This window comes from Botrytis deweyae, assembly GCF_014898535.1.
Source record: "Botrytis deweyae strain B1 chromosome Unknown BDEW_001, whole genome shotgun sequence".
Lineage (NCBI taxonomy): Eukaryota > Fungi > Ascomycota > Leotiomycetes > Helotiales > Sclerotiniaceae > Botrytis > Botrytis deweyae.
In genome coordinates, this window is record NW_024066208.1 from 1859524 (window position 1) to 1885722 (window position 26199).

General features: G+C 42.8%; 11 protein-coding genes across 11 annotated transcripts; 7 read left to right on the forward strand and 4 right to left on the reverse strand.

The window, feature by feature from the left end:
• Positions 1 to 726: 726 nt before the first annotated feature.
• EAE98_000553 (uncharacterized protein) lies at positions 727 to 1911 on the reverse strand (the record flags this gene model as incomplete). Its single annotated transcript, XM_038948171.1, has 2 exons — positions 727 to 1688; positions 1743 to 1911. 2 exons carry the CDS (start codon positions 1909 to 1911, stop codon positions 727 to 729), a joined length of 1131 nt encoding a protein of 376 aa, XP_038815848.1.
• A 297-nt stretch (positions 1912 to 2208) lies between these two features.
• On the forward strand, positions 2209 to 3466 carry EAE98_000554 (uncharacterized protein). The gene is made up of 3 exons (XM_038948172.1): positions 2209 to 2501; positions 2554 to 2769; positions 2834 to 3466. Exons 1-3 carry the CDS (start codon positions 2338 to 2340, stop codon positions 3243 to 3245), a joined length of 792 nt encoding a protein of 263 aa, XP_038815849.1. The 5' UTR covers positions 2209 to 2337; the 3' UTR covers positions 3246 to 3466.
• A 1724-nt stretch (positions 3467 to 5190) lies between these two features.
• On the forward strand, positions 5191 to 7034 carry EAE98_000555 (uncharacterized protein). The gene is made up of 7 exons (XM_038948173.1): positions 5191 to 5402; positions 5530 to 5710; positions 5860 to 5943; positions 6022 to 6141; positions 6193 to 6249; positions 6317 to 6519; positions 6583 to 7034. Exons 1-7 carry the CDS (start codon positions 5281 to 5283, stop codon positions 6851 to 6853), a joined length of 1038 nt encoding a protein of 345 aa, XP_038815850.1. The 5' UTR covers positions 5191 to 5280; the 3' UTR covers positions 6854 to 7034.
• A 416-nt stretch (positions 7035 to 7450) lies between these two features.
• EAE98_000556 (uncharacterized protein) lies at positions 7451 to 8248 on the forward strand (the record flags this gene model as incomplete). Its single annotated transcript, XM_038948174.1, has 4 exons — positions 7451 to 7602; positions 7739 to 8003; positions 8103 to 8149; positions 8200 to 8248. The coding sequence occupies 4 exons, from the start codon at positions 7451 to 7453 to the stop codon at positions 8246 to 8248; spliced, it is 513 nt and encodes a 170-aa protein (XP_038815851.1).
• A 258-nt stretch (positions 8249 to 8506) lies between these two features.
• Positions 8507 to 9236, forward strand: EAE98_000557 (uncharacterized protein; the record flags this gene model as incomplete). Its single annotated transcript, XM_038948175.1, has 5 exons — positions 8507 to 8535; positions 8588 to 8620; positions 8675 to 8799; positions 8852 to 8948; positions 9008 to 9236. 5 exons carry the CDS (start codon positions 8507 to 8509, stop codon positions 9234 to 9236), a joined length of 513 nt encoding a protein of 170 aa, XP_038815852.1.
• Positions 9237 to 11137: 1901 nt separating this feature from the next.
• EAE98_000558 (uncharacterized protein) lies at positions 11138 to 13956 on the forward strand (the record flags this gene model as incomplete). The annotated part of the gene is made up of 5 exons (XM_038948176.1): positions 11138 to 11570; positions 11626 to 12080; positions 12141 to 12171; positions 12235 to 12539; positions 12589 to 13956. 5 exons carry the CDS (start codon positions 11138 to 11140, stop codon positions 13954 to 13956), a joined length of 2592 nt encoding a protein of 863 aa, XP_038815853.1.
• A 1969-nt stretch (positions 13957 to 15925) lies between these two features.
• Positions 15926 to 17212, reverse strand: EAE98_000559 (uncharacterized protein; the record flags this gene model as incomplete). Its single annotated transcript, XM_038948177.1, has 1 exon — positions 15926 to 17212. One exon carries the CDS (start codon positions 17210 to 17212, stop codon positions 15926 to 15928), a length of 1287 nt encoding a protein of 428 aa, XP_038815854.1.
• A 649-nt stretch (positions 17213 to 17861) lies between these two features.
• On the reverse strand, positions 17862 to 18703 carry EAE98_000560 (uncharacterized protein; the record flags this gene model as incomplete). The annotated part of the gene is made up of 3 exons (XM_038948178.1): positions 17862 to 18057; positions 18120 to 18473; positions 18522 to 18703. The coding sequence occupies 3 exons, from the start codon at positions 18701 to 18703 to the stop codon at positions 17862 to 17864; spliced, it is 732 nt and encodes a 243-aa protein (XP_038815855.1).
• A 458-nt stretch (positions 18704 to 19161) lies between these two features.
• Positions 19162 to 19848, forward strand: EAE98_000561 (uncharacterized protein; the record flags this gene model as incomplete). The annotated part of the gene is made up of 3 exons (XM_038948179.1): positions 19162 to 19466; positions 19535 to 19664; positions 19726 to 19848. The coding sequence occupies 3 exons, from the start codon at positions 19162 to 19164 to the stop codon at positions 19846 to 19848; spliced, it is 558 nt and encodes a 185-aa protein (XP_038815856.1).
• A 362-nt stretch (positions 19849 to 20210) lies between these two features.
• Positions 20211 to 21628, reverse strand: EAE98_000562 (uncharacterized protein; the record flags this gene model as incomplete). The annotated part of the gene is made up of 2 exons (XM_038948180.1): positions 20211 to 21021; positions 21075 to 21628. The coding sequence occupies 2 exons, from the start codon at positions 21626 to 21628 to the stop codon at positions 20211 to 20213; spliced, it is 1365 nt and encodes a 454-aa protein (XP_038815857.1).
• Positions 21629 to 22262: 634 nt separating this feature from the next.
• On the forward strand, positions 22263 to 25650 carry EAE98_000563 (uncharacterized protein). The gene is made up of 4 exons (XM_038948181.1): positions 22263 to 23283; positions 23353 to 23959; positions 24099 to 24536; positions 24665 to 25650. The coding sequence occupies exons 1-4, from the start codon at positions 22882 to 22884 to the stop codon at positions 24799 to 24801; spliced, it is 1584 nt and encodes a 527-aa protein (XP_038815858.1). The 5' UTR covers positions 22263 to 22881; the 3' UTR covers positions 24802 to 25650.
• The last annotated feature ends 549 nt before the right edge of the window (positions 25651 to 26199 follow it).

Consider the following 26199-nt stretch of genomic DNA (forward strand, 5'->3'; position numbering starts at 1 on the left):
TTGAATTAGCTGTGAAAACTGAAGTATTTTGGAGCTAATTGCAACTACTTGTGGAGAACACCTTAATCCGGGACTTCCTGGATAAGAGAAACGTCATTCTACGCCCTTCGCCCTTGTTTGACTGCATCGCACTATCATCTCTTTCCTTGGGATACCCTCAACTGGAGTGAGAATTCAATCCCATGCCTGGTATTCGAATCATTCGTGGGTACGTACTGTGGTGTGTCGTCGGGGCGAAGATGGCTATACTACGGCATTGCGTCTTCTTGCCAACGATATCTGGGGTTCAAGCAACCGCCATGCTCATTCTGTTCAAGGCTCGATATTCAGTGTATTTAGTTTCGCCCATAGTAACAATCAGCAGGGTTATTTGCTAATCTTGAAGCTGAGAGCTCTGAAGGATGTATATGTAAGATGGTACGGTGTGTGTATTCGAGGGGTCGAATCAGTGAGACGCATCTATGAGAGGGTTTGGACTTTTCATTCGTGGGGTTTGTCTTTGACGGTGATCGGGAGACTCTGTCGCTAAGATCTTGAGATCTAGAGTCGTATATAAAGGTGCCGGGTGGGATGTTAGACGTGTTAGTGAGGCTCTTGTGGGGAGCTAATGCTGACTCTTGAGGCGAATAATAGTCTCATCGAAGATAGGAAGGGAGGAAAAAGGGATTGATTTGCTCGATAAATCCTGGGATGCACTTCTCCCCTCATGCCCAAGTCAACAAATTCCTAGCCAGCATTCTGAGCCCTGAGACGCTTGATGATTGCTTCATCCATATCGTGCTTATATTCAAGTTGGGTAATCTTTTGTTGAAGCTCTGCAATCTTTGTATCTTTGGTTTTAAGAGCTACGCGTGTGATATCACGACCTTTCACGATACCCGATATTTTTAGTGCATGTCTGGCTAGCATTTGACGTAGTCGAGCGGAGACTTCATCGTCGATATGTTGATCCTTGAGAAGATTCATAATGTCTTCCGTCATGTCGTAATTTTGCGGCGAATCTCCTGTGCTGCTCTTTGAAGGAGAAGCCATGAACTTGGGAGGTGGACCCTTCGTAGCATCTTTGAACCTCATGGGAGAAGGTGTCTCTGCTGGACTAAACAAAACGGATCGTTCATTTCCATCCCACATCCCGCCATTTATTCTCTTGCGGCTTGTAGAAGGAGTACCAAAAATGTCTTCGTCCCGTGTACCTTTTGTCGTAGGCGTGGGATACATATTAGCACCATTAATTTCTCCTTCGCCCCGCTTTCTTTTACTTCCGGGTGTCGCTGTCTTGCCATCTATTTTCCCCTTTCTTGGAGTCTCTGGAAAGCTTCCAGGGTCCGTTCTCTCAACAGTCTTAACCACTTTCTCCTCATCCTCTCGAGTTAAAGGCCATGCCCCAAACTCATCGTCTTCCTTCTTCCCAATATCTTCAAGCCATTTATTACTCGCAATCGCATGCCCTTCCAACGTTCTTTTATCTCTCGATGGAGTCACTGGTGAGCGCGATTCGGGTGTATGAGGCTCCGTTCTTGTGTTGTTCAGAACTGCGCCCATCTCCCTTACTTTAGCTTTATCGTCCCATAAGAAGAATCCACAGCTGGAATCTTTTGGTTCTTGACATGTGTAGAACCATCGACCTTTATTTGCTCCTTCTTTCTTGACTTGGAACCTTACGGCGGGTAGTCTGGGGTTGCAATTGCCTGTCGCTATGTTAACTAAATGATAAATAGATATCTCGTTTCGAGGTAACTTACACTGCCAGTTGCCATCAGAAAAGAGTCCATTCAGAGCAACCTTTGTTGGTGTTGCTTTGAATGATGGTGCTTTGGATGGTGACGCTCTGGATGGGGTTGCTCTGGATGGGGTTTCTCTGGATGATGTTGCGCCATTGCGCTTTTGAGGTGTGTTAAATACACTATACATTGTATATTAGTATGAGATAGAATTAGGTGTAGCAAGTCTTTCAAAGTATCATCGTCATTTCAAGAAGTGGTGGGAGTGAAACATCTCCCCTCTTGTTGACATCGTCACCATCGCAACCATTGGAGGGATGATTAACTTTATCCGTTATCTTATCGGAGAAGTCGATTTACAAACTGCATCGATGAATATCGGATTTCGGATAAAGTCAAGTACCGATCAGCAAAATAAGGGTATTATGTCATCAATTATGGGGATTCATTATCTCCAAATTAATTATTGTTGAATCTGTTGATTTGACACAACATCTAATTCAATTCTTTCCAATTGTCATTGCCAAACATTTTTTCGTGTCTATGGACTTTGTATTATACAACTTATCACGTCTGCCATTGCTGGCTTTGAATTGCCAAAACTACCACAGCCAAAATGGGTCTCGTTTCATTCATCACTGGCTATATAGCCCCTATGTTTATCATAATATCTCCCATAACGTCGTATGCGGATCAGACATACTCGATACATAGGAACAAGTCCAGTGCGGGATTTTCTTTGGATATCCCTTTGATCATGCTTGTAGCATCATTTCTGAGGTACGCCGTCCTGTAATGTGCGTTGGAAGACTGATGCTAATCCTCATCGTAGAGTTTTTTATTATCCTGGAGCCCATTTCGATACCTCCTTACTGATACAGTCATTCATTATGATTGCGATGCAAACCATGTTATTGAAGGTTGCGCTTGATCATCGACCATCGCCATCGTCGAAAGGGGGAGACGCAGCTATACCATTTGCTGGACACAGAGAAGGGGATGGAGCGTCAAGACCATATAACTTCTGGCAATGGCGTTCCCCAAAACCGTACGCATTGAATCACTGTGTTGCTTACCAAAGGGTTACATGATGCTAACGAAAAAATTCACAGTTACTGGCAATTCCTCCTTTACCTATTCATAGTTCTCATCGCATGCGAGCTTATTCTCTCTCCAGCTCCATGGTTCTATTCCGTCTACTCTGATGCAATCGGCTACATTGGACTCGGCGTAGAAGCTACCCTCCCAATTCCTCAAATAATTGCAAACTACAAATCTCGATCCTGCAAAGGTTTCCGTTTCTCAGTCATGGCCAGCTGGATTGCCGGTGATGTAATGAAGATGTTCTGGTTTTTTACGGCCACGAGTGCTATACCATGGGCTTTCAAACTTTGCGGAATGTTCCAGATGTGCTGCGATTTATTTTTGGGGTTGCAATTTTGGATGTATGGAGATGGTGATGGGAAGAAGAAGGATGACGACTTTAGAGCACCAATTGGGGAGAAAGATGCCCGGTTATCATGAGATGAATGGGCTAAGAATTGGAAGTAGGGGGAGAGCCGAACAAAATTTATAGATATCTGTTGATGAACAAGCGAGACGAACGAACGAAACTAGCGATGAAAATGACGGGAAATGTTAGTTAGAATACATAATGAAGTCGGAAGATTTTCCAAACTTATTAGAAAAATGTTAATGGTATATATTTATTTAATCAAATCCCTTTGTTGATGGGCATTTTCTCCTGAAATTAATGCGACCCCTCATACTCTTGAAATCACAATTGCTTCATCTTGGACTTGTCATGAGCGGTAGATTCCATGTCTGTGACATGATTGACTCTCGAGAGCCTGCCAGCGTGTATTTAAAGAACTCTGTCAAGTGAGAAGAATCACATCCTAGTGGTCGCTATTCAGCTTGGCACAACTGCTTCGGTTCACTTCTTGGAAGCTAGTCATCGCGTATTTAGCTAGTGCTTGAATGTTTTCGTTTAATATACGTTCTAATTCTGTCTCACTCACTGATCTTTTTCTTTTTTTGAAAGCAGATGAAAATGTACAGTGAAATTCTTGTTGTCAGATTTATATTCGAGATTATTCATTATTCACTAGGATATTGGTTATTGTGATTTTAAAATATCAGATGAGTATTCTATTATATAAGTTCATCAAATGTTTCTTTTCGATATAGTTTGATGATGATTTCCATATATCAGACGAATACTTCGAAATGCCCATACCCAAACCAAGCAATGAAAAATCTACATTGGTCAATCCTCTTGATTTCATTGCAGGATGAAATCTCCCTTGACAGTTTCATAACAGGCCTGGAAGAAGCTGGCTCCAGTCCAAACATTTATCACTAGATTTTGTTCAAACATGATTTTATTTTATATCCACCTCGACTCGTTTATTTACGGAGATAACGGCTCAAAGCAAGGGACTCGGCACTTGAAGATGATTGGAATTGAACTGTCTTGCTTATAACTTCTCGCAAACCATATAGCCACTAGATCCTGCACTCTCAATTCTCTCAACTATCCATTCACCCATAGCTCTCCCTCATATGACTGATTTACTATCACCATCATCTTCATTTATATCCTAATGTTCCGTCTCAGGGGTTCAGTTACACAGCATTTATATTGCACATACAAAACACTTAACAGCGACTCTTAAGCCCGCTCATATAGCTCGAGTCTTCATACCGCCCTGCATTCATCTTTTCGAATCATTTATGCCACTGGCCACGCTCTCTATTTTTACATCTACATGAACGTCGGACTTTTCTACAAACTATCCATCGGATGTACGTCAAATTTACCTTCTACTCACAAGCATCCATGAACATCCTTAACCGTAATATGAATAGCAAAAAAGTCTCTTTATAGTCCGTAACTAAGAGATATACAAGATGATAGGCCATTTCTCGTTAAACATTTTAGTGGATGTATATTTACCATTTATAGTCTCCCAAGCGATGAAATGGGTCTCCTCATTCCATGTCGCGTGGGCACCTATGATCTAGGTATGGAAAGATCCAAGACAGAGAAAGACATGAAAAAGAAAACTTCAAGAGCTAAAAACGACATTTAAAATTTCGAAGCATCGAATGACTTCCGACAAGCAAATGCACGAACCCCTCAGGATGTACATCAAGGTTAAACAATCCTCAACCATCCAATTGGCTGTCTCAATTCCCCAAAGTATAAACGCGTTCATACCCCTCAAAATTTGACCAATCTCACAACATCAATATTCTCTCAATGTAACACATTCAATTTTCTACAGCCTGAAACTCTCACATTCCATTGGCCACAAAGCTTCCCGCCAATAGATCCCCTCGAGATCCCCAAGCCTCGTCTGTGCGAGCTCAAATGAGGGGTAAATTTAGCGGGAATGTAACAAAGGAGGGGTAAACAACATCGAACCATAAAATTCAACTATATTGCTGAAGCTCTCTACACAATCGAAATTACTCTTGCTTTTATTTATCGCAGCTTCAGTCTCTTAAATATTCTCCATCGTGAAAGAAAAATCAATTGATCCATTGCGAAAAAATGAGAGGCGTAGTAATCAAGGACCGTAATTCCCCCTGGGAAGTCTCCAATGATCTGGAGAGACCTGTTCCGGGAAAACATCAGGTTTTGGTAAAATCGCTGGTTACAGGAATTAATCCTTTGTGAGTCCTCTATTTCTCAGATTCCACACACACACATTATCTCTCGCACTCTCTCACGCCCCCTTCTTCGTAAACGACCCATCTTACCAATTTCCCCTACGAGCACACCACTAAGTCAAAAATAAAGGGATAACATAATGCGACAAACCGGTTCACTCATCCCTTCCTACCCAATAGTACTCGGCTGTGACGCTTCAGGAGTGGTTGTTGAATTAGGCCCTGACGTTCAGAAATTCAGAGTTGGAGATGGCATTTTTGGATGTGCGACGAGAGTTGGAGAGGAGGGTTATGGTACTTTTCAGGAGTTTGTATGTTTGAGGTTCCTTTTCCATTCGGACAGGATACTTTGAATGGTGGGTGAGGCGGGTAGTCTGAGTAATGAGGTTGGGTGGGAATGAGGGATGGAGAATGGTGGGATGGAACAAGAGAGACGCTAACTATTAACTCTCTTCAATAGCATTTAATGGATGAGAAACTGGCGTTCAAGAGACCAGAGAGAGTTTCGGTTGAAGAAGCTGCGACGATTGGAGTGGGACTTTTGGTGAGCAAATCTTTCCCTCTTGCTAGTTGTCATGTTATGGTGATTGCGAATGAGCAATACTGACTGTAATAATGATAGACGGCAGCAATATGTCTAGATGAGGGAAATAATATCATGTATCCTGCCACTCGCGAGAATCAACCAGAATGGTTTATTGTGTTAGGAGGCACGTCGAACGTCGGACAATACGGAATTAAGGTTCGTGTATCCATATACAATTTGCAAATGTTGACATTGACAAATATCTAGCTTGCAAAATTGTGCGGATACCAAGTCCTTGCTTCATGCTCTCAATCTAATGCTGAGGTGAGCTTCGCAAAAGAGAATGAAGTTGAAATGATATTTATGAACTAACTAACCTATCCCACTACAGTTTGTCACATCTGTCGGTGCAGATGCAACATTTGACTACAAACAATCTACCGAAACACAATTGTCTGAGATCGAAAAAATTACATCGGGAGAGTTTGCGGGTATATTTGACGCATCAGCTGCCAGTTCCGCGGTAGGCTTAGCTGCTTTGAATACCAAATCCACAGCAAAAACACAAAAAACATTCTCGACTACGAATGATTGGTATGTAAAAGCTTCCAATCTCTTCACGCTCCGATAAAAAAACCCCAACTAAATAATAAATAGGGACGAAATCGACGAACAAAAGGACATCAAAATTTATCACGTCCACCTTGGACAAATGGGCAATTTTGGAGAGCCATTAGGCGACGCAACCAACAGCATTGTAGAGAAACTGATTCCAAGACTTGAAAGCCTGCTTTGGAAAGGATTATTAGAGCCAAATGAAGGAGAAGTAGTTGCAACGGGATTTGGAGGCGTAAGTTTTGGGGTTGATCTTTCGACGAAAAATGAGATTGGAGGAAAGAAGATATTGGTTAAACTGCAGGATTCTTAATGCGGAGGTGCATTCATCAATATGGTAATCACATGATGCCACTTATTGGTCTTTAGTTAGAACCCTCTCGGTAGTGAAGAGTTAGTTTATCTGATATGAGTTGTTGAATAAATCAGAGTGCAGCCATGTGACGGGAATAGGAAGCTTGAGTGTAACGGGATGTATTTCAAAACACATTCTGAGAACTTCTGGTTCAGCTATTTGCAGAATGATATGTGTGTAACTCGAACAACTCTTTGCACGCGGTTTCAGGTTTGATCAAAAGACCAAAAAGAGGGAAGAGGAGCATGTGATCTGTTTTAAAAGCCAAAAAGAGGGGTATATCTGATTTCGATTATTTTCTCTTTGACAAGTCTGGCCTTTCAATCAGAATTAGATATTAAGCTTACTGCTGTCCAGATCAGGTCACAGCAAGGGACAGCATGTATGTAGACCTGACTTGGCAATGTAACTCTCGGGTGAAGATCTCTTGCAGCGCTTCAGCATTTAAGCAAGACAATTGCCTACCCGCTCGTTGCTTGGTACAAGTGGTGAAAGTTCGTACTGTCTTCGCCTTTATACTGCTTCATCATGCGGTCGCTTTCAATTCTCTCAATAATGTCTTCGCTCACAATTGCGTCTCTTGGAGCTTCTATTTGTGGGAAGATAGTCGGTCGTGATACTGCACTTCTGTCTAATTATGATTTTATTGTTGTGGGTGGTGGGACAAGTGGTCTTGTCGTAGGAAATAGATTATCAGAGAATCCAGGGTAAGATTCACTCATTTTGATGCTTTGGATACCTACCTAAGAAGCTTACCATCACTAGCGACAACTGTTCTCATTATTGAGGCCGGTGAACTGTAAGTGCACGAGTAGTCTGATGTAACCATCTAATAGTATATAGTGATCAGGGAAAAGACTTCACATACATTCCACTTTTCGCAGGAATTGGGAATGGTGCGATAGGGACACAGTATGATTGGAATCTAACCTATGCTCCCCAGCCAGCTACAAATAATAGATGCATTGCCATACCACTAGGTAAAGTTGTAGGCGGTGGTTCTTGCTTGAATAAGATGACTTTCGATCTTGCTGGAAAAGAAGACTATGATCGTTGGATAGAAGTAGGAGCAGTTGGTTGGAATGAACTCTTTCCATATTTCAAGAAAGTAAGCATATTATGTGCAACACATCGAGTAATCCATGAACTAAATCTCCTGTCCATCAGTTGACTAATTTTACACCACCTGCATCTGAAATTGCAAAAGAATGGGATATTTAAACGGATCATTCAACACACGGATATAAAGCCAATGTAATGAAATCTGTGTTGAGAATTGACGTACTTGCTGACCGTGTCTATAGGTCCATTCAAGTTATCCAACATTCAATTGACCATCATCTAATTGAGTAAATTGTCCTAATTAAACTACTTTTGCTGAAATGTTGGTAGAGTACTATTTTGCGTCCATGAAATACCTCGGAATACGCAAGGCGTTTGACTCTTTGAATGGAGATGCAAATGGTGCTCTGTGGAATCCACAATCACTAGATCAAGACACTAAGACCCGCTCAGATTCTAGAACTGTTTATCGGAATAATGCAAATAATTGAACCAGTTTGCACCTCTTGAAGGGACAACAGGTGACAAAACTGATCACTAAACTAAGTAATGAAGGAGTTGCAATCATTGGTGAAGAGGTAAATATTTGTCGACCGCATTCTTTGGGTAACATTCTGACCACGAGAATAGTATGCAGCTGGCTCCAACTTTTCAAGATCAACCGTACTTGCGGCGAAGAAGGTAGTTCTCGCAGCTGGTGCTATTCATCCACCTCAGCTGCTCCAACTCTCTGGAATTGGGCTCTTCTTTACTTAAACGATTTGGTATCGAAACTGTGGTGAGCTTGCCAGGTGTTGGGGCGAATTTCCAAGATCACCCATTGCTCAGAGCTAGTACCACTTGTAGGTTGTTATAGCAAAAGTCTCCAAAATCATCCACTAACTGGATCAATAGTGGATATTTACCTTTCTGCGAACAATTTGACCAGTAATGCGACTTTCAACGCTGAGATGCAAGCATTGTATAGGCATAACAGATTGGTTCGTAAAGTGTATTAAACTTTCCAAATCTTTCCAAATCTTTCCAAATCGTTCTAATCGGGCAAAATAGGTCATACTCCAAAGAAGGGGGAGGCGAATATGCATTTGTTGGAACCCGTTCTTTCACCAATACAACTTCACAGATTGTATCCTCAGCCTCATCTATCACACCGGCATCATATTTACCATCCGATGTCGACTCCACTATCTTAGCAGGATATGAAGCTCAACACGAAATCCTCACTAGAGATCTCGCATCCAACAACATGCCAATTATGGAATTCATTTTTGGAGGATGACCAGTTTTTACTGGTCTTCAGCATCCATTTTCCCGTGGTTCGGTCGCGATCACATCCGCCGATCCTTTCACTTCCCCATCAGCAAACTCAGAATTCCCTACTCATCAGACAGATCTTCTTCTATTAAGCGCCGCAGCTAAGTTTGCTCGTAAAATAATCAACACACCAATATTCGCAACACTATCGCCAGTTGAGACAGTACGAGGCCCAAGTATACAAACAGATGCGGATTTTGAGGCATGGGTTCGTTCGACTATTGGAACGACATTTCATCCAAGTGGCACTACCTCTATGATGAAGAGATAATATGGAGGAGTTGTGGATTCCAGTTATAAGGTATATGAGGTCAGTAATTTGAGAGTAGGTGATGCGGGTACGTTTCCAATGATACAGAGTGCGCATCTGCAAGTGACTGTGTATGCCATGGCTGAGAGAGCTTCCGATGCGATTAAGAAGTCACGGAGACTTTGAGTCAGATGCTATGATAGGATAAATGTGCTGAATGAAATACGAGCAGATAGAAGGGGTAACTATGTTCATTCAAATCTTGTTGCTCTTCTTGCCGCTGGAGTGTTAAAAAAGCAAAGTATGATGGTGTATATTACCACCCCGTAAATTGGTGTCGTGATACCCAGTAGAAATCTTGAGGATATAGAACGTTGTCTACGGATTTAGTGAAACTTGAGTGTCTCTTCCAATTGTACCGGTGAGAATTTATCGAACAAATCTTCGCTTTTACGTAGTGTTCTTGAGTTTGGCAATTGTTAAATTCTGAGGTGTGGTTGCAAACGAAAAAACACGCTAGCATACTCTCCGACACAGGCACGTACGTGCCTATAAGCGAACTAAAGCCGGGCTGTCCTTTCCTTCCATCCAACTCTCCAATTACATTTCACATCGATTTCGGCATTTTGTATTTCTCCGTTGTTGATCTACATCCAGGGCACGTTTGAGAATGATGTGTTTGCTACTGTTTACTTGATAATGGCATTAACAATACTTTTTCTTCGTTGAAGACCAACGGACCCCCGGGTTTGAGAATATGACACCTATCCAGAAAATCCAAACCCTGGTAACGACAATCTTGTATTCTGCATTCTACTAACCGTCAGTTCTACAAACGAGAACTCTTCAAACACAAATCCAAGTGCATTGGTATGTCACTAGAATACCGCGGCGCGGGTTGGTTCCTCGGGTAAACGCAGTATTGACGTTGCTCGTGCGCATGTCTATAGGGGCTGGGCTGGATTCATCCGGACTTTGCTAGACTTGTCATATCTACCGGGCAAGAACCGTTTGGTCAATGACAGATCGACTGCCTCTTGATAGATTGTAAAGGGAGTTTGAGAAATTCCATCCAACGATTCTTTAGCTGAGCTGTCATGCAGCAGCCAGGAATATACTTTGCCTGGGTAACGTTCCACTGGAACCAATCATACGGATAAGCCAAAAAGCTTCTTGAGCCCTACCTATATCATGCCATACCATGCCAATGAATGCACAGCTATGGACATATCCCAGCTGCAGTGTCTACACCGTAACGTCTCACATCAGCCGAAAGTTACACATGAAACAGAGAGAGTACCCGTCAAAACGCAGATTATATCCACTGAGTCTCCATGCTCTCTTAACAACTATTTAACACACAACTCCACAATTTGATAAACATTAATAAAGACTTATTACGATCAAACTCACTCACAGCATTGTCGCCGATATTAACGGTGAACATTCACCAATCCCATAAGTTACAGCCTCAGAGGCACCCCACCAAAATCACTCCACCCGCCCAAACCACCCCACTATAGCTACGACTACCCTCGTATCTATCGTAGATACATAAACAAAGCTCTTCCTCACAGATCTTTCAAATCAACATTTCTTCCAAAATATCTCTCAACATGTCTCATTTCTTCCATGACGCCAAAGCAGCCATCGGCGACTTCGTACATGAAGTCGAGTCAGAGGTTTCGAAGGCTGCAGGAATCTCAGACGGCGAGAAACACAGCCACACTCATATCGGAGAGGCATGTCATGCACTTCATATAAATGGAAAGGAGAACAGATATGGCAGTTTCGCTCCTCCAAGAACTGGCCATGACATTAAATGGCATATTGACGGGTGTGCGTACATGTGGGCTGTATCTGTCGCCTTGGAAGAGGCACAGGAAAGTATCTGGATTCTGGATTGGTGGCTTACCCCTGAGCTTTATTTGAGAAGACCCCCATCGGCAAACGAGGAATATAGAATCGACCGCATGCTTTTGGCTGCTGCTGAGAGAGGTGTCAAAGTGAACATTATCATTTACAAAGAGGTTACTAAGGTCTTGACATGTACGTTTTATCCTCAATTCTGGCCACATGTCACGTGGACTAACCGCGATGTCAGTATGCTCCGAGCACACCAAGAAAGCTCTAGAGGTTCATCCTAACATCTCTGTATTCCGACATCCGGATCATGTTCCAAGTGGTATTCATCTCGAATCGGAACTTATTACCGACTTGAAGAATTTCAGTTTAAGAGACTTTGATCTTGCACAACTTCCTAAAGAGGGCATTGAAGCTTTATATGGAGCCCGAAATGATGTTATTCTATACTGGGCGCATCACGAAAAGCTTTGTCTGGTTGATAGCAAGGTCGCTTTCATGGGTGGTCTAGACTTGTGCTTTGGTAGATGGGATGTGAATCAGCATCCAATTGCTGATGCACACCCAAGTGACCTAGACAATATTGTTTTCCCAGGTCAAGATTTCAATAACGCAAGAGTGTATGACTTCCAGGACGTTGAAAATTGGCAAGAGAATAAGCTTGATCGCACGAAGTACTCTAGAATGGGATGGTCGGTATGTATTTTGGAAACACTCAAGTAGTTGTTGTACAATGAAATCTAATTGTTGTTGTAGGATCTATCAATGTCGTTGACAGGACCAGTTGGTAAGTTAATTAGAGATACTCCCACTATTACGCTCCCAAATTTCAATGACTAACACTTCAAAGTCGAGGATCTCCGAGCTCATTTTGTTCAAAGGTGGAACTTCATTTTCCGAGAGAAATACGACACTCAAGATACAAGATACACAGCATTGTCCTTGATTCCTAATGATATCCCTGATGGATATTATAACGAAGATGGTACAAATGTCGGTTCATCTACAGAGGGTGCAATCTCCGATACATTCCGTCGAGCGGGTACATTTTTTGGCAGATCGGGAGGTAATTCAGGGTATGGGGATGATCAAAACGGCGTTTCTATTCAGCTTGTAAGAAGTTGTACTGAGTGGAGCAATGGTGTAGCCACCGAGGTAATTACGTCGTTCCAAAAATCATGCCGCAGGATACTAATTTGGATAGCACTCAATTGCCAATGCCTACATCGAGGTGATTCAGCGAAGCCAACATTTCATCTACATCGAAAACCAGTTCTTCATCACCGCCTGTTCCGATGAGCAAAATCCTGTTGAAAACAAAATCGGAGCGGCGATCGCAGACAGAATCATTCGTGCTTATCAAAATGGCGAGCAATACAAAGTTATTGTTTGTATGCCAGCAGTCCCAGCTTTTGCAGGCGATCTCCATGCAGATGATGCTTTGGGAACTCGTGCAATTATGGAGTATCAATATAATTCAATCTGTCGTGGCGGTAACTCAATTATGGAAACAGTTGCTAAAGCCGGAGTACCCGATCCAAAGGATTATATCCGATTCTACAATTTAAGAAACTATGATAGACTTAACGATAACGGCACGATGGCTCGAACCGAAGAAGAAAGTGGCGTCAGTTATGAAAGTGCTAGAAAAGAGCACGATGATATCGTTGGCGCTGGATATGGCGGTTACGGTGAAGAAACTGGTGCTCGTAGGGGTCAAGAAAATTACGATTATGATCAATACCAAAGAGCCGCCCCTCGTTCCCAAGAACACGACACAGTAGCAGCATGCTATTTGGAAGATGGTCCATCCATTACATCCATTCCTTGGAATGGTACCCCAGAAGCCGAGCTCGATGCCTTCGTCAGCGAGGAACTTTATATCCATACCAAACTTCTCATCGCCGATGATCGTGTTGTAATCTGTGGTTCAGCTAACCTCAACGATCGCTCTCAACTCGGCACCCATGATTCCGAAATCGCAATCGTAATCGAAGACACCGAAACCGTTGATTCATATATGGACGGTCGCGAGTTCCGAGCCGCAAAATACGCCACTTCGCTCCGCAGACAACTCTTCCGAAAGCACCTCGGCATGATCGCACCACAAGATTGGACCAGACCAGATGCAAACTATATGCCCATCAACAAGGACCCCAACGATTACGACTGGGGCTCCGACTACGATATCGCCGTTCAAGATGTGTTTTCCCCCGAATTCACAGATTTATGGAATGGTCGTGCGAGAACTAACACAGAAGTTTATTCGAAAGTTTTCCATGCCATTCCTGCGGATAATGTGAGGAACTGGGATGATTATCATGAGTTTTATGAACAGTATTTTGTATCACCTAGTGATAAAGATACAAATGAAGAAGATAAGGAGCCCGCAAGATATCTCTATGGACATGTGGTGAAAGAAGAATTCCCAGGGGGCGTGGAGGAGGTTAAAGAGGAGTTGAGCAGGGTTAAGGGTATGCTTGTTGAGATGCCGCTATTGTTCATGGATGGGGTAGATTTCGCGAAGGAAGGGTTGAGTTTCAATGCTTTGACCGAGACGATTTATACTTAGAAGGAAATTTTGGATAGATATCGGGATTGGAAACTTGAGTCCCACTTCGTGGATGATTGGCAATGGTTTGGAAAGCTTTTGAAATTTTTCTAAATTCAGATTTGTCTTGAATATTACAATTAGATACAACAATTAGAGAAGCCTACTTGGTTACTAGCTACATAGATGACCTCAAAGATGAGAAGTTGGGGAATACGCATGGGTCAATCAGGGGCTTTACCGATCATCTGACTTTGAAGACATCTCCAAACGTGAGAATACGGCGCTGTGACTGGTTTACATAAAAACTTCGAAATGCGATGGCTCGGCATGGAATATCTGTATTATGAGACGTGAAACATTGTATTTGCTATACAGTATTTCCATAGCAAATCTACGATAAGCGAATCCTGCAGGCCCTTTAGCAAATTTACATCGGATTTGTGATATGCAGATATATGAGTTATAGAATGCGAATGTCATACAGAACGAGGGATAGTTATTATAAGTACTTGAATTTAATTCATGGAAGATCCAATCCAACATCGACGATGCGGAACATATTTATTCTTTTCTCTCCTCTTATAGATACCTACCTATTTCCATTCGCCACATTGAACAAACATTTAGAGCTACATGAACTTGAAAACACAAGGAGAAGCTGATTTAGATGGCGATCCATCCTTCCCATTTCTTAAGATGAGATTCTCCCTACCTACTACATCAATACATGCATATCTAGATATCTAGGTAGTCACGCACAAACGTGCTGGATAGTCAGTCGACTTGTCATATATTTTATTTCCCACCCTTTGATATCCAATCTCTTCATCCAATCTCTTCATCTAATCTCTTCATCCAATCTCTTCATCCACCACCCCAACACCTCCCTATCCAAGTCTCCCCACCCCCTCAGATCAATTTCTGAGCATCTTTCTCTATCCCGTGATTATCTCCGTCATTAATACTTCCCTTCTCCAGAATCGCATCTTCGCCCGTCCAAATATGTATAGCTGGGAATTTCGCACACGGAGAATAGTAATATGACGCAGATTGGAAATGTGTGGTATGTATGTACATGTGTGATGGATCCACGAATAAATCGCTGGTTCGAGAAGGAAGAGGGGAGAAGGAAAAGGGGAGAAGGAAGAGGAGAGAAGGAAAAGGAGAGAAGGAAGAGGGGAGAAGGAAGAGGGGAGAAGGAAGAAAGATTTGATATCATGCATGGGAATTCATCACATTGGATATTTAGAGGATGAGGGAATAGAATTGGGATTGGGATTGCGGAGGTAGGCGATTTGGTGGGATTTGTCGAGAGGAGTGAGATCTTAGGGGATTCGGGGTGGGGGGTGCACGTTGTGTTTACTTTATCTGATTTTAATATTATATATTATACTCGGACGGGAATGCGAAGATGGGAGCTTGAGATATGTGCTGCATTTCTGGTTTAGATATTTACATTGGGGTTTGAGGACGATGGGTGGAATGATCATTGAGGTGAGATTGGGATAGGTAGGGTATCCGATTAGTCTCCCTGTGCCGCTAATATGCTCTTGTTTGAATGCTGCTGTATGAAACTTGGCATACGCGGCGGAAATTGTGGAATCGGGTTGGTATGGGTTTCCTTTCGCTTTTGGGATCATTGATACTTTGTAAATTTTCTGGTAAAGGGTATATATCATGAGAAGTCGCAGTGGAGGATACTTATCAGAATAGATATTAGATAGATAGAAAGCTTGGTAAAGAGAACTGCGTGAGATTTGGATCCTGATTAGAAAGTACATACTAGGAATAACTGAGGGAAATATTCTCACCCATGTACTAGGTATGTGACTTTGATTCAGAAATTGAGAAATGTAATGTGAAGACTATTTTGTTCATTTACGCCATTGTTTACAAATCTTGAAAAGGATACCACACTAGGGACCAGTGCACCTGATATCTGAATCTAAACCTTTCCATAAATCTCATTCTTATCCATACGAACGAGTTAAGCCTTCTTGAATTTCTCCCCCGAAATCAATGGTCCGACAAGCTCTATCAAGTAAGATTTTCCCTTACCAACCTTCACCATCACACTAGGAATTCTCCAACCAAAAATCTGTCCGACACCACCTCCATTTCCGATAGGTACGAAGATTGTTTCCTTCATTGGTTTAAACTCTTGTTGTACGGGATGTCGAGTTCCAGAACCCCCAGCAAACATTTTCCATACTGAGCCCAACAATCCAGGAGCGGGCTCCGCAGGCTTCTTGACGCCGAGATCGGTGGCAATATCTACTGCGAGAGAAGAACATAGTGTTGCGAGCATAGGGTCCATTTCCAAGGCGGAATTGGAACTTCCGGCTACCATATCTCCTAATACGTAGATACCCTTCACATCGTCCGAACCATTTCCCTTGACGCGGAAATAGACATCACGTGTGATGACGCGTCCTGATTCATCGAGCCATGATTTCGATAGGAATTCACTGTTGGGTGTTCCTCCAGTAGCGTCAATGTAGATGTCGACATCGCGTTTACTACCATCGCTGAGGGTTAAGGTAGTAGGTGAAACGCCTGGCTCGGCGGGGTTGGTACTTTCAACGCGTACATCATTGATAACCTCGACGTGAACAATATTTTCGAGATAATCTTGGGCTCGTGCACTGGTTGCCGGTTTGACTCTCGAAAGAACTCTGTTGGCACCAGAGAGAAGTGTGACTTTACAATTTGGAAAATTTGTTGCGATTTCTCCTGCGGTTTCAACACCAGCTGCGCCGCCTCCGGCTACGAGGACAGTCTTTGCGTTGGGGAGAGCAGTGTGTAATGCACTCAACGCGCTCTGAGTGTGGGATTCTGAGCCGTGGAGTGTCCAGAGTGGGGATTTGGAGGTTGTACCTGTGGAGATAATGAGAGAGTCGTAGTGAATTTGTCGCGTGGCATCTGTAGTTCCATCGCCTGTTGATATGGTAACTGTTCGCGTTGCAGGATCTAGAGCTGAAGCCACGCCTTGGATTAATTCGAACTGCGAGGCGTCATATCTTGAAAAGGCCTCGGACAATGGGACGAATATTTTTTCTTGGGGAATTAAAGTTCCATTGATGAGGGCTCGTGGACTGGCGATTTTGAAGAAAAATGATGTGTTGGGAGTGATGAGTGTGATGTGATAGGATTTTGTTTGATCGAGACGATGGAGCTGAGGTAAAGTTTGACGAAGCAATTGGTGAACGGCGTTGACTCCACCAAAGTTTCCGCCTAGAATGACTACTTCATGGGCAGTGGAGTTGGAGGACATTTTGAAGGTATTCGGAAATGAATTGACAATGGGATGGGTAAGGTTGAGGTTGAGCTTTGAATGTCTGAAGGTCTGTTAGCTATGGAGATCCGGGGTCTGTGGGTCAATGTGGACTGATCATTGATTGAGTAGATAAATGACCTCCATTTGATATTCAATATAAAGAGTGTAGAGTTAAAGGAGAGTAAGTAGTACCTGATATATTCTAAGCTATTGAACGTCCACAGGTCCTTTGGATGATTCTCTAGATGAATTCTTTACAGACTTTGACCTCGAGAAATTATATTTACATTTACCAGAATGAATCGAGGGTTGACGTGTACCTCTTATTATATTATAGTAAATCGTTACTGCTCTCAGACTGGTGAAAGAACTTCGCGGGGCACGGATTGATCATTTTTCAATTGCTCGAGCGTGAAGCTATTTATATATTCCCCCTTGCTTCACAGTGAATGTTACCTACTACCTACCTAGGTCATTTATCAATGATTGTCATCGCCATATCAAGATCACCAATTTTGAACAATATAACAAACAAATCAGAAAGTCCATTGCACGACTATCTAAATGTTGTCGCGACGTTCAGCCAATCAGAAGCATTTCCGCTGAGAATCATGGTCCCCGGCTAACGCATCCTACTGCACTCATTCTACAACACCTTGCTCTTATCATTTCTTTTTCGCAGGTGTTTGAACACGATAGGATAATATAAATCGGCCAATTCAGCCGCCACAAAAAGAAATGTTGTTAAAGGTGTGCCTACCACCGTGTAGTCCTTCGGATAGTGGAAATATCTCCAGCAATACGTCAAAATTGCAGATGCTGAGCCAATGAAACGACAAAACCTATTTGTCCTGATTAGCGCAGAGAGCATGCCAGATCATCAATCATACAAGTTACAACTCACCAAATCTCAATAGAATGACCACTTGTATGACCTCTCTCCATCAACTGTGCAACTGAGGAAATCCCAAGGAACATCTGGAGAACAAACGCCGACCAGAACATTGCATCCATATCGTCGCCGTAAGTTTCCGCAAATGCCCAATGCAGAACTACCATCATTCCAATCCCTCCCCCAAGAATCGTCTTCAAATTTTGAGATATCATGGGAGCATGAGTCCACTGGGTTGGCCCAAATTTCATGGTAGTATACACAAGAAAGGCATCAATGATAAGCCAGGGAACAAAAACTAGGATTTGCGTCAGGGTGAATGGAAGGCGGAAGCCATAGACTATCTCCCACCCTATGTTTGCACAGCTGTTATCTGTTGTTAGTTGGAGCGATATGTGGAGTGATGATATTTACAGTGCAACAATAGGCATTCCATAAGATTCATCTCGATACGCTTGTCGAATGTATAGAAGATATGTAAAGGTCCAAAAGAGCCCCGTCGAAAGTATGAGAGTATCTTGGACTTGGAGGTAAGAGAGAGGAGGTTGATTGATGGTATCAATGGCATTGAGAGGAAGATGGATCTTGAAAGTCATCTTGAAGATCACGATGTAACCAGGAAATGATAGTGTCACGAATATCTATCAGTTCGTATTTGATTTCCCACTTTTGAGAAGCCTCAAAACATACGTTGCATCCGACGCATCGACCAATCATTCACTGTCAGGAATCTACCATTGATTTGGCTGTCTGGACTTGGTTATCTCTATAGCAGTATATTTTTAACCACCAGATGAATACCGCCGAGAATACAAGCAAATGTTACCCTCAAAAAAGGCCTCGCATCTGGCCCAATAAACAAATTGGAGACCTCATCTACAGAGAACAATCTAATTGGTATAAAATTCACGTGATCTGCCACGTATTTCTGTTTCTCGTGACTTCCATGCACCCCATTTATATTTCTTTCAACATATCATATCTTTGAAATATCAATAACCTCATCACATAGTTGACTTTTCACTGTTCATTAATACGCATCTTGCTATTCACGATGGCCTCCTCCGAAATATCACTCTTTTCAAACGATTTAATCTCCGAAGAATGTCAAAATACCCTCCCGGAAGGCTATAAATTCCGTGCACTCCAACGCTCGGATTTCCATCGTGGATATCTAGGTGTTCTTCGTGACTTAGCATATGTAGGGCCCATTACCGAAGAACAATGGGAAGAGAGATTCGATGCGATGAAGAAGTGTGAGGATACTTATTATGTGTTGGTGATTGTGAAGGAGAAGGGGGGTGCGGGTGATGGAGAGTTTATCATGGGGACTGGAACACTGGTTGTGGAAATGAAGTTGTGAGTGATTTTTGTTTTGAAAAGACAGTATTAAGAGGAGCGGAAGGGCTAATGTGTTTTTGGTGAAGCCTTGGAAATTTGGGACTACAAGGCCATGTGGAAGATGTGTGTATCTCGGCGGATCATCAGGGACAGCAGTTTGGAACAAAGCTTATTAAGGCCTTGGATCATATTGCTTCAGAAAGAGGTTGTTATAAGGTGAGTTTATTTTATTCCATGTCCAGTTTTTAAAACACATGAGTAGCTAATCATATCACAGAGTATACTTGACTGTGGTGCCAAAAAGGTACCCTTCTACGAAAAATGCGGTTATGAAGGGAGAGGGTTTGAAATGCATCACTACCATGATCCTGAATCGGAGGCTGCATTAAATGGAGTTTGATTCCAATAAATCCTGCAAGAGGCTTTAGGAATGGTGTTTTAATGTTCGCGGGTCCAGTGACAGCGAGGAAAGTATCAAATACTGTAAATAATGGTATTGGAACTCATTTGTCAACCTCGCCATCTCCAACAATGTCTCTTTCAATGAATTTTTGGGGTTTCGAATCATTTCCACTTTTTCCTCAACAATGACTCAGACAACTGATTCAACATATCGATTATATCTGTCCAAACGGCACACGTATTTCGTCGCAATGGACGAGAGTTCTTTAATATTATGCGGTCTGGAATCAAATGATGTTTATAGATATCTATTAACAGCTCTATTCTAAGATCATTTGCCCAGATCTTACCTCTGATATCTCAATGGAAAAAGCACATAGACGCATTTTTTTGCACTTCCCAGACTCTCAAAATCTTAGCTTCATGAGGCATTACCTCCACAGTATATGGAACATCATAAAGACCCTCTTTATGTTTCCACAAATCACGAATTCGATAACGATCCCAAGTCATAAGAATATCCCGACGAGGACTAAAACTCATTTCCGCCGTGGAAGTTCCACGATTGAGTAATGCGATAGCATAACTCCCATCCGTCAGCTCTTTAGCATAAACTTGAAGATCTCCATCAGATTCGTAGCCCACACCCACTGTCTGAGCTGATATTCCAAGCGGATCTTGATTTATCTCAATAACCTCTTGATTGGTGAGAGTTTGAAGTTCATAAGTATCCAAAGTCCTCACGTCGGATCCAATGAGTAGAGGAGAAGCTACCATCGCCCACATACTGAAATGCGTCCGATATTCAATATTTGACGCCCCCGTCCCTACAAGTTGGGTCGAATTCCCATTGAGTCCAATGATTAACATATCATAATCATTCCAATGACCCGGGCCTGAATATTGCACCAAGTCATTTCCTCGATCAATCATGTCCAAGACGTCGAAATAGTACTTTTCCCGATTTCCAGGATAGTTGAACTCATCAGAAATATCTTGACCAATGCGCCACTGATTTGCTCCTTCATCAGCGGCCCATTCCCAGATATCGGCCCAACCGCAATGACATGCGTGGTAGACGATGGGACGACCACTTGCTAGGAGCGCTTTGGACATTTTCAATACGATCTCTTGGACCACGGATTTGGGAGCATCTCCATGGGAACAACAACTGTGGTCATTAGAAAGTTTTCAAAGATATATTCGGACAGAAAAGAAGCCCACCTATCATATTTCAAATGATCAATCCCCCAACTAGCAAACATATCTGCATCTTCTTCCTCATGTCCAAGACTCCCCGTATACCCAGCACAAGTCTCATCACCCGGACCGGAATAGATACCTAATTTGAATCCTCGTTCATGCGCATAGTCGGCTACAGCTTTAATTCCATTTGGAAATTTGACAGGATCGGCTTCGAGCGGGTGAGCGGATCGAGGTCCTTTGTACCGCTGCCAACCATCATCCAGATTCACATAGATAAATCCGGCATCTTTTAGATCGTTAGAGATCATAGCATCAATGGTGGACTTGATGAGCTTCTCGTCGATCAAATCACCAAACTGATTCCAGGAGCTCCAGCCCATGGGCGGGGTGAGGGCGAGACTATTGTTCAGGGGTGGGGAAACTGGGGGATCAGGACCTGGTGAGCATTCTTGGGCGGTTGGGGAGGTTGTTGTTGAGGTTTGAGAGGATGAAGATGTGCTTAGAGCGAGAACGTGGATAAAAGATGCCGTTTGTAGAAACCATGGGATGGCGAGATTCGCGAGAAAATGCATTGCAATTATTTTGTCTTTTCACTCTGAATAATGTTCAAGTACGATTATCTCACGACTATTATGAAGAACTCTATTTCTCTCTTTCAATTCATTCTATTAATGTATCTCTCTCGATACAAGACTACTCATATACAAAGCAGAGGCAGAAGAATACAGCTCGTACCGATCATACCTAAGGAAAACACGAATGCTTTTTACAAATTAAAACATCTACCCCGCAATCCTTCTCATGCCGTACAGCATGTCAAAGTAACAGCCAAGAGCATCTTCTATATAATGGCTAGCTGTCCCTTCCCCAAACATCCGACTTTAGTACTCCGCACTTGCGGCTGAACATCCCCATGTATTTTGGCTGCAGGAAAATCGATACCAAGAATATCACCGACTGTAAGTCGTTGCATCAAGCAATAGGAAAAACAAATTGTAACGTCAAGGTTCCATACCGTGCGGACCGCTCGTAACGTATCATTGAATAGATATACGAGAGAATTGAGTTTAGCCTCTGATGTATACATACAAGTTCAATATGAACCAAGCTCCGCTCTTAGATATACTACCTATATATGCAGAAGCGGTGATGATGATAAGTAAACGTCCTGAAGACATACCCGCCTTATTCTATTCGTCAAGATATACTGCTGACTCAGACCGAATGCAAGCATGTACCCCGACTTCGATACATGACTTCAAACACGCCCAATTCAATATGTACTGAACGACCATTCCAACGTCGTCAACTCACCTACTTATCTACCTTCCTAATTTAGTTGTCCGATCCGTGATATCTATCTAGAGTTATCGGTTTGCTGGGAGTGCCAAGACCGCGGGGATTGATTGGGTTTTCCCCACATGCACTCACTCCCATCTATGGCTCTTTGGGAACGGTGCACCCACCCCCATTTTGGTAATCTGATATCATATCATAACGTCGCATCCCGTATCTGCAGAAGTATGAGTTGCAGCTTATCGTTGATAAGTATCTATGGATGGATTGATCTCTTCTGCTTTCGCAAGCGCGATAAGGATTTAAGATTTAATGAAGGGTTTCCTTAGGATTTTCATACAGTATAGCATGATTCCAACGGGTGTGTTTGAGGATACACAGTGGGTGACGATTTACGAATATTGAGTATTGGATGTTGTATATTGCGCATTAGACGACTATATCTTTCGAGATCGGTTTCACATTCTAAGGATACTGGTTTGATCTTGAAGTCTCTCATCTCCCCATCATCATCCATCCAGACATCAAGATGCGGAAATCAGAAGACATGACCACAAAACCACACCTCCAAGATGTATCTCTCCCCATCGACCCCCCGCATCTCCCTAATAAACAAACACACCTCGATGCGCAAACTGCGACGGAAATCGAGCATTCCATGTCTTTTCGCGATGCGCTTCGTCTCTACCCCGCGGCGATAGCTTGGTCTGCATTTTTCTCCCTCGGAATAATCATGACGGCTTTTGATCCCCAATTACTGGGAAGTTTATATGCGACACCTGCTTTCCAAAAGGATTTTGGATATAAATACAAGGGAGATTATATCGTGAGCGCGCAATGGCAGACGGCGTTGGGAATGGGGAATCCGATTGGACAGGTGGTGGGAGCGTTACTTATTGGGTTTCCGATGGAGTGGTATGGAAGGAAATGGGTGGGTTTTCGAGATCTTTACAACCGCGAAGGATTTGATGTGCGCTCAAGGCTAACTTGGTATTGGTAGACATATATGGCATGTGTATCCGGTACTGCAGCACTTATCTTCGTGCAGTTCTTCGCGCGCTCTCTCCCTGTTCTTCTCGTCGGGGAACTTATCGGCGGTCTCATCCTAGGCACATATACTACCATTGCCCCAACCTACGCATCGGAAGTATGTCCTATAGCGCTTCGCGGTCATCTAACTTCGTATGTCAACCTTTGTTTCGTGATGGGTCAACTCATCGCAAATGGGGTTATTGCTGGAACGTCTCGTCTCGATAATCATTGGGCATATAGTGCTCCATTTGCAATTCAATGGCTCTGGCCTCTCATCATTTTGATTGGTATCCCTTTCGCGCCTGAATCGCCTTGGTGGTTGGTCAGGAATGATAGACTTGAAGAAGCAGAGAAATCGCTGGATAGACTGTCGTCGAAGGAAATTAATAACAAATTGGTTCTGGCGATGATGATTGAGACGGATAGGTTGGAGTTGGAGATGGAGACGGGAACAACTTATTGGGATGTTTTTAATAAGACTAATATTAGGAGAACGGAAATCGCAATTGCGGTTTTTGTGACGCAGGTTTTCAGTGGGATTTATTTGGTGGGCTATGCGGCCTATTTCTTCCAACGTAAGTCTTCTTTCCTCTGGTGTTGTATTTGATTCTTCCTTGAGAAGATTCAAGATCTTTTTCTAAAAAGTACATCCGTTCTTGCTACTTGGGTACTTTGTGAAGAACTAAATGATAATCTACTAACTCACTGTTCCAGTTGCCGGTCTTGCTGGATCCAAAGCATTTGATATGAGCGTCGGATTTCTAGCCGTTGGCTTCGTAGGAACCCTTTTGTCATGGATTTTGATATCAAAATTCGGTCGACGACGCATCTACAACATCGGACTCGCGTTACTCACCACTATTATGTTTCTTATTGGGATTCTGGATTGTGTACCAAATTATGTGAATCGTCCAGGTGTTATCTGGGCACAATCGACGCTCATGATCGTTTGGAATGGTATCTTTGATCTTAGTGTTGGCCCCGTCTGCTACACGATTTTCTGTGAGGTATCAGCGACTAAAGTTCGTTCGAAAACTATTGCTGTGGCTACGGCAATGCAAGCACTTGTTGGGATAGTTATGACGGTCGCCATTCCTTATATGATTAACCCGGATCAAGCGAATTGGAGAGGAAAGATTGGATTTTTCTATGGTGAGTAAAATATTTTGCATTATCAATTTTCACAACAGAGGAATACACCGATTGGTGGAGTTATTGGTTACAATCATGCACAACGATAATGAATATCGAAAAGAGTATAGTGACTGATGATTAGATAGGTGGTTGTTCGGTATTTTGTCTTATCTGGTGTTGGCTCAGAGTCCCAGAAACCAAAGGAAGGACGTACGAGGAATTGGATCTGATGTTCGCAAGAGGTGTCAAGACGAGAGATTTCAAACATTACAAGATTGTGTAATGTATTGTATATCCACACCAATTTGACTCGTTGATGGAATTAAAAATAGCACTTTCACTTGCAGATATACTAGTTTCGTCTTATGTTTCGTTCTCATTCTCACTCACCACTGTACAGTTTGATGGACCACCTTGTGCATGGTTGATGACGATGAACTTATTTCAATTGTGTTTATCTTCAGTGAGTGCATTGAAGGACTGCTTGCATTAACCCTACAACTTATGAATCGTTCCAATTTCTGGAGACCCCTAGTTTTGTGATCTTCACAATCCCAAGACACGATGATTTGATTTTGCAATGAAAGTTGAAACCCCAGAAATCGGCAAAGAAAGGTTGAGCGATTTAATGCCAAATCAATCCAATTAGCTCGTCGACACGACACGACACGACACAACATGCACGACACAGCACGATAAATCAAATTGACATCATTTGTGTCGGCCAATCCGTCTGTCGGTGTTTTGGGTCAAATCCTGTCAATTTTGTCATTCCTGTCAATCCTGTCATCCATACTCGTGAGTCGTCGTCATATGTTCCGGGAGTCCGGAGTATTGATGGGCGATGATGTTCCAAGTTTTTGAGGATTGATCGATACCCAGGTCCAATTAGCTACGTAGATGGAAAGGTAGAGGGAAGAAAAGTAAGGTTATTCCGAGTTTCGTCCACCAATCTTCGTGTAAATGTGAAGATTTACTACCTCGAACTATGAGTTGTAATCTTATCTAGGCGGAGGTAATACTAAAGTAAGTTTCAACGGCAGATGAAAGAAAAGGGAAAAGATGTCCAAGGCCGTTGCAACCCGAGATCTGGAAAAGGCTGAGAGCCTCAGGTATATCTACATTGTTAGTCATCAGCGACGGCCATATCGGTGCTAGAACAAGCCTTTTCCGAGCACCGAGACTATGTCACGTTCTTCTCAAGGACAACGATTGGTCATGAATTTTCTTAAGTTTTCGTCGTGTTTTCTAGCGTGTCGTATCATTTCTAATCTAAGTTATCTAACGTCGTCAAATGAATATCTTATGCTGCTAATGCTGCTAATAAGAAGCTAACAATGCCTTGGTAAGCCTTACCCATGGCCAAGGCATTACCACGAGGAAATTTTATACTGCGGAATTAAGCACAAAGCATAATCTATACGAAGCTTTCTTTCACACTATGATCCCAGAAGGAAACTCCCACGCTTTCCCTCAATGGTTCTCTTCCCCCCTTCATCACGCATCGACTGCGATTCCGATGATTCCCCAAAATGAGGGGGGGGGGGGGATGACAATCACTCAAGCCACTCGAGCCACTGCGGATATCGCGTCAAGGCAGCGAGGGGTTGGGAAAATATGAGACCATTTTCATCTACTCTACCCCATAGAGAGATATGCTCATGTCTCAAAGATAGATGAT

What these genes read in the sequence shown, in the direction of transcription:
- EAE98_000554 (XM_038948172.1), top strand. Translation starts at nt 2,338, where the DNA reads ATGGGTCTCGTTTCATTCATCACTGGCTATATAGCCCCTATGTTTATC. An exon ending in CTTGTAGCATCATTTCTGAG is followed by an intron (nt 2,502 to 2,553) that starts GTACGCCGTCCT and finishes TCCTCATCGTAG; the next exon opens with AGTTTTTTATTATCCTGGAG. An exon ending in CAATGGCGTTCCCCAAAACC is followed by an intron (nt 2,770 to 2,833) that starts GTACGCATTGAA and finishes AAAAATTCACAG; the next exon opens with TTACTGGCAATTCCTCCTTT.
- EAE98_000555 (XM_038948173.1), top strand. Translation starts at nt 5,281, where the DNA reads ATGAGAGGCGTAGTAATCAAGGACCGTAATTCCCCCTGGGAAGTCTCC. An exon ending in CGATTGGAGTGGGACTTTTG is followed by an intron (nt 5,944 to 6,021) that starts GTGAGCAAATCT and finishes TAATAATGATAG; the next exon opens with ACGGCAGCAATATGTCTAGA. An exon ending in TTCTCGACTACGAATGATTG is followed by an intron (nt 6,520 to 6,582) that starts GTATGTAAAAGC and finishes AATAATAAATAG; the next exon opens with GGACGAAATCGACGAACAAA.
- EAE98_000563 (XM_038948181.1), top strand. Translation starts at nt 22,882, where the DNA reads ATGCGGAAATCAGAAGACATGACCACAAAACCACACCTCCAAGATGTA. An exon ending in AGTGGTATGGAAGGAAATGG is followed by an intron (nt 23,284 to 23,352) that starts GTGGGTTTTCGA and finishes TGGTATTGGTAG; the next exon opens with ACATATATGGCATGTGTATC. An exon ending in AAAGATTGGATTTTTCTATG is followed by an intron (nt 24,537 to 24,664) that starts GTGAGTAAAATA and finishes ATGATTAGATAG; the next exon opens with GTGGTTGTTCGGTATTTTGT.